Consider the following 9,848-nt stretch of genomic DNA (forward strand, 5'->3'; position numbering starts at 1 on the left):
ATAACTCTACAACAAATTACCGTAGATACATGCAATTTTCACTGTGTTGTTTATATTAGCATTTTATGTACACAATAAAATTTTCAAAAAATATTTATTTGTTTTGAACTGTTTACGGATATTTTCAGTTTCTAATTTTTTAATTTTTTTTTTATGAATGTCAATAAAATTTTATTTGTTGGGTAAAAAAACTTGAAAATTTAATACAAGGCTCTTAATTTATTGTTACAGTGAAATTTGTAAAATATTAAAAATCCATAATTACAATTTTTTTCCATATTTAAAGTTCGGATTTTGACAAAAAGCGTAAAACTCAATGTGTAAATTATTTTGAGATAAAAATTCCTAATAATTTTTCTTCTTAAGTCTAAGATTTTAAAATTTAATTCAAGATTCCTTATAAGAGTATCTACCTTTATCAGCAAAAAGATTTCTATAAGAGAGTCAAATTAAATTTTTATGAGCGTTTGAAGTTCAAATTTTTACAACATTTAGATATTCACTCGACTTTTCATGTAGGTAGTGATTTTCTTATTTTATTGAAATTCAAAAACGAATAACCATAGATTCTTGAAATGTGTATCATATGTTTATTTTATGAATTCCTATACTTGATAAAATGGTCTGTACTAAAATGTACTGTCATTGTACCTATGTATAAATGATAAATAAATAATAAACATAATTTAATTTAACGCATTTTTTTTTTATAAAATATTGGGTTGGTTAGAATAAAATCTTTGCTCCTTATGTAAAAATAGCTCGCCTCGCCACTGCGGCTACTTGGAATCACTTGTCGCAGGATCTAGGTGGAACCACGAATTAAACACGGTAAAAAGATCTTTTTATCCTTGGGTTTAATTTAGACCTTAGATACATAGAATATAGATATTATAATATTATGATCTATGAGTTAGATCATCGTGGGTGGTAAGGACGTATGGGTTCCCTTCCGTAAACTAATAATATCTTATTTTAACTAATCTGGTTACCAAGGTGTACTTATCAATTTAAATACACCGTCCTTGCTGGTCACTCAAGTTATCATTTTATCAGATGTCGTATCATTGAAATCGGTCATTCGATCGTATACTCGTATTGACGTATAATTTATTATAGTAGGTCAATATGGACGTGAGACACACCAAAATTCGAATCGATCAATGAAATTGCAAATTGGAATTTTACCTTTACATATAGGTAGTATAATAATTATTAATTATTAGACAATTGATATGATCTTCAGTAGGTAGGTACTCGTTTAAATTCTAAATAGTCAAAAGTACGAACAACTTACCTTTTTTACGCGTAGTGCACTTATAATTGCTTATGTGACGATATTGTCATATTATAGATCTTCAAAATCGTGGTAAATACACAATTAGAATAGTTTAGGTTTGATGCCAAATAGTAGCCGATTATTATTTCATGATCGACGATCGAGCTGGGCTACAATAGGATTCCAGTGTACCTACCTATTTATGTACTGAATCTGACGTACAGTCACTCAAGAGTTTGGGAGATATAGCAATTCATTGAAATCAGTTACGTTAAGACACAGACTCGACAATAATGAATACACAATGGAGGTAATTTTTATGAATATCATTTATATATAGATAGTTAATCAAATTGTATTATAATATAATAATAAAAAAAAAGTAATCAGTACTAGAAATTTGCTAGACTAAACCGGTGTGAAAAATAATGCACCGGGATGTTTGGACCATATCATTTACATGGTGGAATAATTGTAAAATGGTCTAGTTTAGCGAATTTCTAGATGTCATGAACAACAGGTACCTTGTTATTGTAATAGTACAAATAAGCTCTATAGTATTATTATAATACCAAAACCTATAAATATAATATTTATATTAAATACTTGGTTATATTCTTTACATATTATCTTATTGCCAGGCTACTTGGACAATCATTAAACATTTAACGAATCAATACTGAGGTAATGGTTCCTCAAACATGATTTAACGACCCATGATTGGTTCATTAAATTAATACATTTTTCATGCAACCAATATATCTTTAAATAATGACAGTTCATTTATAATTTTTTCAACTCTTCAAGTATCTATTAAAAAAATATTATATTAAAATTGTGTATACCAATAAAACAATATAAAACCACAAAATATAATGTTTATCACTTCCACATAGGCACTTTACTTTTAAGCTATCTAAAATATTAAAACTTATTATTTTTAAGCATATGTTCAATATTGTTATTAAATTGCTTCTATTTTTTAGACAGCCGAGTAAATTTTACTCAATAAATCCGATGAAACAACAACGTCAAGAGTTGTCATATAAAAAACTAAACGAATTACGCAAGTTAGATGCTAGATATAAATGTATTTAAATTTTTATATAATATGTTATTATTATTTGTTTTTATTTAGAAACGCTACATTGTGTGATTTCACTATAAAGACAGTAGATGGAGATATCATACATGTTCACAAATATGTTCTAATGAGTAATTGTATGTATTTTGAAAAAATGTTCAGTGAAAAATCTAAAGATGATGATCAAAAGTGTATTCACGTACTAGATATTGATGGTGATATTTTACATAATTTGATCGATTATATCTACACTGGTACATTGATTCAAATCCACGAAGAAAGTGTTGAAGTAATAATTTTTATATTTTAAAAGGATTCATAATTTTAATGCATTTTTTTAATTTTAAAGAGAATACTGAAAGGAGCTGATATCTTACAACTATTTGATGTTCAAGATTTATGTATTGAGTTCCTTCTGAGATCAATTAATGGGGAAAATTGGTTGAAAATTAAAAAAATAGCTGATTCAAGAATGATGTTCAATATGCCTAATGTATGTTTTAAATGGGCTCTAAAAAATTTTGAGTAAGTGATATATTTTTTTTATATTAAAGAAATGAAAATTGTCTGATGCTTGATTATTTTACAGTGAAGTATTCAGATGTGCTGGATTTTTAACTTTAGATATTGAACAACTGAAGCAGTTAATTGATAGCGATGAATTATATACTGTAAAAGAAGAAAATGTTTGTATCAAATTTATATAATTCAATTCATATATGGTAAATGGCAAGGCTGGGCATTAACGAGTTAAAAAGTTAATTTTATTATAACTTTTTATCTTGACTAGTTACTTTTGGCTTTTCATTTACTTAACCGTTAACTCACTACATTTCTTAACTAACGTGAAATTAACGAGTTAATTTTTCATTTTAAAAAGTAAGTTAAGTTAATTTATTTTGTTTTCTATTTTATTATATTTCATTATTTCAGTCTATTTCGTTTTCATGTCAAATAAAAATGTTTCGTAAATTGTTTAAAATTAAAAATTTATATCATTCGAATCTCACTTATATGGAGATACTATATGAAGTATAAACACTATATCCTATAATTTAGTTTTGGGTTGGAAAAAAAATAAAGTACGCTAGCGTTGTATAAACAAATAAACTTTTTTTTAACTTGATAAAAAGTTAACAAAAAGTGTGTATTAACTTTTAACATAACTGAGTTAACCTATACTTAAATTAACTTTTAACTTTTTGTTATTGGTGCATATTAACTTAACTGAGTTAAAAAAAATCATTAACTTGCCCAGCCTTGGTGTATGGTAAATAATTCTATAAACAAATTCTTTATTAATAGGTATATATTGCTGTAATAATATGGGTGAGACATGATGAAATAAACCGAAAACATTTTTTACCAGAATTAATGAAATTGGTTAGAGTACCACTTATGAATTATATGTATGTGCATAGATTACTCCAAGAAGAACCTCTTATTACTTCCAATCGAATATGTGAGTTTGATGATTACATACTCTTAACTACTTAGTCAAGACATAAATACTGTCAGTACTTCATACGTATATAACTCAAGTACAACATATCAACAAAAATTCTATAATTAATATATTTGAATAGTATAACTAATTACAATTCGAATCATATATAAATTATTCAAAATTTTCCCCCTTCGTTTTCAATACAACAACGTAAACATTCCGGCCACTGTTCAAAATTATATGTACGAATGGTCTCCAAAAGAATTTCTGCTGCTGCCTTTACATTTCTTCGTTAGAGTAATCCAAACAAATGTTTTTTACACTCTCTTCTTTAAAATGCTCCATAAACCAAAATTGAGCGGGTTCAGGTCCGGGCTTGCAGAGAGCCAATCAGATGCCTTAATGAAATTTGGAACATTATTTTCAAGCCACTCTTGTGTTGTATTTGCCTTATGCCCAAATGCCGATTTCTGTTGGAATACCCAATCGATTCCTCCGAACAATGTATTATTAAGTAAGAGGCTTCACTAAAGAGTCATAAACAGTTTTCTCATAAAAGTAAGCCCCAGTATTAACCTCTTTCTCATAGCATTTTATTAGTCCGTACAAGCGTACCAGCTTTTTTGATCTTTCGTGTCTATTTACCTGTTATTAGTCCGTCAACAGATGGCTTGTACAGCTGTTATATGCACGCACACCTTAATGACCATTTTTTTGGAACAGAACAAAGGTGACCACTTCTAACTCGGTCAACAAAATCACCAGTACTACGATATCGTTCTGTGGTTAACATTTACTCGTGTTAAGAGGTCGCAAGAGACTGAAAACTAGTGACACAGATTTTCCTGACCTTAACAAAACAGATATTGGCGATGTGCGTAAGATGATCTTCTACCTACATTGTTATTGATACTACGATAGTTTCTGTGATTGAGCCATGTACGTGATACTTATTATAGCATATTTACAGTATTGCAACATTTAAAAGTCAACACTTCCATCAACAACATAGTTTTGACAGTAATTATGTCTAGACTAAGTATACTTTAAAAAGTAAAAACATAGAATTTAATATGATGTTTACATATAAATGATTATATCCAGGTTTTGAATATCTTACAAAAATACATAAAGATATGTTTTACCAACATAATAAAACACCTAATCATGATACTGTAAGACGCACGCAAAGGGTAATTAATTTAAGTCTTATTCTAAATTTATTTGTCTTATATATTTGATTATTATAATTTTTATAGGGTTTTATAACTCGTAGTCTACCTTGTCTATCATATTATGTTACTGAAAATGAAACGGAAGAATATGATTCATCTCCCAATTTGAATACTGAAAATATTCCCGAATAAAATTGTTTTCACAATAACAAGGCATTGCAAACTATAGAGGAAAATATTTTATGGTGATTAATTATTATTTTAAAATTAAAAATGTTATAATACCTATATTATATCCTATTCTTTGTTCATTTATGCTATATATCTATGTAATATTGTTGTATTGTTTTAATAAAATAAGGTCAACATCATCCACAAAGTGAGCGTAAAATAGTGTAATAATTAATTTAATTTTTAATTTTTAAATATTCTCCTTTATGTATAATTTAAAAAAAAATTAAGCCATTAATTCATTAAATTTATATAATATTGTTGTTGCCATATGTGATATGTTAATTATAACTAGAACATAGACTTTCATGTATTTACATATTTTTTTCCTGGTTAACTTTATCATATTTTTTTGCTTAGTAAGTACACAATACATTTCACAACGCTTGTGATCAATTATTCAATGTTTTTAGTGCATATTTTAATAGTTTATCAAAAATCAAGAACTTAAGTAAATATTTGTCATAAATTAAGGTCAATAACTTTATTAAATTTGATCAAAGAAAGAGATCTGTATTGGCTGCATACTACTGTTTTTTTAATTTCCAATAACAACTTAGAGCAACGGTCTCCAACTATAGTCAATCGCGATCAACTGGTCTATCTTCAGAGGAATATTGGTCAATATTATTAAAAATTAATTGTATTATATATGTTGATTATGGGCGTAATATTAAAATGTAAGACTTAAATACGGCTGTAGGCGTTATATACAATGTAGATAAAGTATGGAGTATTGAAGAAAAACACAAATTTCAGATGGAGAAGTAATGAAAGAAAAATATTATTATATAAAATGCTGCATATAATAATATAAAAAGCATACCTAAATAAATATTAGTAGATCACCACACTTGAAATTTTTAATATGGCTAACTTGTTGTAAAATGTTGACGACCCCTGGTCCCTGACTTAGTGGGTATAATTTTTTATTGATAATATAAAAAAAAAAACTGTGATTATTATCTCCTACTTAAATATTCAAATACCCATGGCTGGGCATCAACAATTTAAAATGTTAAAGTTAAGTTAAAAATTTAATTTAATTTTAACTTTTGGTATAGTTACTTTTGGCTTTTCAAATGCTATTGTTAACTTACTAAATTTTTTTTTTAAATTAACGAATTAATTTTTCATTTTAAGAAGTAAGTTAAGTTAATTTATTTTGTTCTTAATTTTATTATATTTCACTACTTCAGTCTAAAATCGTTTTTATGTCAAAAATTAGTTACCGTGAATTGTTTTAAGTTAAAAATTGATATGATTCGAATCTAATACTTATATGGAAATACTGTCTCAAGTATAAATACTATAGTCTATATTATAGACTCTATAATTAAGTTTTAGGTTGGAAAAAAATTAAGTACGCTAGCGTTGTATAAACAAATTAACTTTTTTTTAACTTAATAAAAAGTTAACAAAAATTGCGTATTAATTTAACTGACCTATAATTAATTAAGTTTTATGTTTTAACTTTTTGTTATTGCTACGTATTTTTATGATATTATTGGATATTACTAATATAAATTAGGTTGAATTAATTTCAGTTATTGTGTTAGTTCTCAGGGGCAGATCCAGAACACTGTATACTAATTGAGTCCCTATACCTGAACGGGAAAAAAATAATATACTAATTGAGTCCCGGGTACAAACGAGACATATACTAATTGAGTCCGGGGTTAGGAAACTAATTGTATACGAATTGAGTCCGAGGATTATTTTGAGTAAAATATCATTGGAAAAGCCGCTCCACACGGATATACCTATATATATTATATACATATCATTCATATCATTTTTATGACTTTCGTCAGATAATATAGTAACATATTATACTATGGGCCGGAAATTTACCAGGGGGGAGGGGGAAGGTAATTAAAATGTATCCAACAGATACTATTCATAACATACTTTTTAATATCATTATTTTGAATTTATTCTTACAAACCAGTATCAATGACAACATTAATATACTTAAAAAAAAAGGTGGGCCAGTGGGTGTCGCTCTCCTGTACAGTAGGTTACAAGTGGGTCACTGTAATGGATGGTGTTAAATTTGAATTCAATGATATAATATCATTGTATTAGAAAAACGATTCGTTCAACGAAAAATGTATAAGCGGGTATTCGAGCAAGCGTTATCAATATCATGAAAAAACAATGACAATATCCGGCTATTTGAGCGGGACCACAACTACATATAAAAAGGACAATCAAATTAACTTATGGAACTAAGAAAATACATGATATCGTTACGACGCACGGTTGTTTGGGGAAGAACGATATTACGCGACTGATTTGATGAACAATTATTATTTATTATACGACGAGTATAATATAATTACAATTATTATTATATAATTCACGTTTGATTATGATAATATTATTGACTGTATGTGTGTGTGTGCGTGTGTGTGTGTTTGCGAATAGGTGGTGACAAATATAGGCCGTTGGCGTACACCGGGTTGTGCGTTATAGTGGTGCTGTATGGTGGGCGGGGGCAATTAAAAAATTAAAATATTATTTGCTGTCGACAAGCTCTGTCCCAAATGGAATCTACATCCTTTAATAGGTATTTGTTTCCGGCCATACTGATAAAATCGGATAATGAATAGCTTCCTCAAAGTCTACATAAATTGTTTGAGGCAAAAATTTCAAATTAAGTTTGTCGCATTCATTACATAACATCCGAAAAGTTTGAGTATATATGTCTTTATGTTTATTTGGAAGCAGGCAAAAAATAAATGGAATAAAGTGATTATGTATTGTAAACATTTACATGAATATTTTTGGGCAACTTTTAAATGTTGTATCTACGTGTCATTGTGTTTTTGTTACATAGAAAATTTAAATTTTCAACTGTACAAAAATAACTATGTTATATTGACTATTCATTAATTAATACAAATGTTCTCCCTCTATTGGTTTTTATTTTTAATTCGTTCAATATTGTGTGAACCTCGTCTACACTTTGTGGAATGTTTGGTTGAATTTTTTGTCTCGCGTGATGAATATTTTTTTTTAATTATTATACAATCGTAACGTGTTAATGTATTTACATCATTATTTTTTTAATTCTGAATGTAATAATGTTGATGGTTTTTTACATATAATATCGTCTTGAGCTTTTATTTTTAAGTTATAACCAAAAATATAACTAATCAATGTCAATGAAAATATTTTTCGTTTGGATTGTATATTTACTTAAAATAATCCCGGACCCAACTAGTGTTGTACCTGCGATTTATCTCTAGTACTAGGGACCGAAATCGGATGCGCCAACATTTTTAAATAATAAGCTCAGGGGGGTGTATTGTTGCAAATGTCTTTTACCCCCTCCCCTCCCATGGATCCACCATTGTTAGTTCTTTCGTAACATTTGCCAACAACCAGGCCGAGAGGCCAACAGGTTTAGGTAAATAACAGTCGAGCCGAGCAGGTAGAACGGGACCCGAGACTGACGGGCTTCAAGCCGGGTCGTGAAGAAGATGCCATGCTGAACATGTCTCCTACGCACCATTGCACAAACACATCCATACGCATATTTCATTATATATACTATATACTTTGTATATTTCTTGTTCATTTTTGTATATTCCTGTACATTTATTATTTGTTGTTATTGATTGTAAGCCCTCTGAGCTTGGAAAGTCTGCCAGGTCGCGAGAGCGTAATCAACGTCTACCATTGTTGTTAGTACCTACTACATCTAGATGTATGTTATTGCGACAATAAACGACGGGGGCTAGAGCTGACGTAACGCAGTCCCCCTTTTGGTTCTCGATACTCCAGGAAGAAAAAAAAAGTTCTGTCGTAACGTGTAGTCGCGTTCCTTTGCATTTCACCAAGATAAAGTTAGTTTGTGATTTCTGAATCAATAAAATATATTGATTTCCGGGAAAACATTTCTAAAACATGCTTTGGAGCTAAACTAAATTTTCTATGTAGATTAGTGGTATAATCTGAGTACCTACCTACTTATGTATAATATACGAAAAATCTCGAACTTTCTAAAAAAATGCGTACATAAATATGGTTCAGCAGTTTAAAAAAAAAGTCATGGGGGATACGACACCCAACCCCTCCTATCCGTAATTACACCACTGGCACTATAATATAATAATATAATAATAACTCAATTGAATAAAACAATTTATAGTTATAAATTATAACTTAACACAATATATAATGTAATATGTTTAGGCACATGACTTGCACTACTCAAAAAATAGTGACACAACTCATAAAAGTATAAAACTCAACTGTTGATTGGTAATCAGCTATTAACTCATAAGGTTTAAAAAATACATAACAAATCAATTTTTTATTACTTACATTTGTATGCTGTTTAGTTAGAAAGGTGTTAAATACATTGTTTTTAAATATGCTTGGTAGATGTTTCAAAATTGATGAATTATTATTCATGTTATTACTTATTAACAAATACTTGAAAACATTTTACTTATGTCACTGTTCGTGACCGAAATAATCATTTATGTGTATATTCCTAAGTATGTTGCCTGCTGAAGAATAGTGACAATTCAAATTTTAGTGATTCTACTACCTATAAATAATGAGGGAGCATAGTTGTCCCGCGCAAAACAGTTTTTGCTATGTTTCGCACAAGACGGA

At 28.6% G+C, this 9,848-nt stretch overlaps 1 protein-coding gene across 2 annotated transcripts in view; it reads left to right on the forward strand.

Annotated features, from left to right (window-relative positions):
• Positions 1–5,724, forward strand: part of LOC100570442 (kelch-like protein 2) — a 7,185-nt gene extending 1,461 nt beyond the window's left edge. Inside the window, exons 1-8 of one of the 2 annotated variants that reach the window (XM_003240768.4) lie at positions 1,036–1,589; positions 2,266–2,349; positions 2,418–2,652; positions 2,713–2,888; positions 2,953–3,049; positions 3,669–3,825; positions 4,915–5,003; positions 5,070–5,724. In XM_003240768.4, the coding sequence (XP_003240816.1) occupies positions 1,573–1,589; positions 2,266–2,349; positions 2,418–2,652; positions 2,713–2,888; positions 2,953–3,049; positions 3,669–3,825; positions 4,915–5,003; positions 5,070–5,177 (963 nt within the window). In that variant the 5' untranslated portion in view covers positions 1,036–1,572 and the 3' untranslated portion in view covers positions 5,178–5,724. Of the gene's footprint in view, positions 1–1,035; positions 1,590–2,265; positions 2,350–2,417; positions 2,653–2,712; positions 2,889–2,952; positions 3,050–3,668; positions 3,826–4,914; positions 5,004–5,069 lie in introns of those variants that run through there. The other variant, XM_029486801.1, reaches the window with a different exon arrangement.
• Positions 5,725–9,848: the final 4,124 nt, after the last annotated feature.

This window comes from Acyrthosiphon pisum, chromosome A1, assembly GCF_005508785.2.
Source record: "Acyrthosiphon pisum isolate AL4f chromosome A1, pea_aphid_22Mar2018_4r6ur, whole genome shotgun sequence".
NCBI classification, from domain to species: Eukaryota; Metazoa; Arthropoda; class Insecta; order Hemiptera; family Aphididae; genus Acyrthosiphon; species Acyrthosiphon pisum.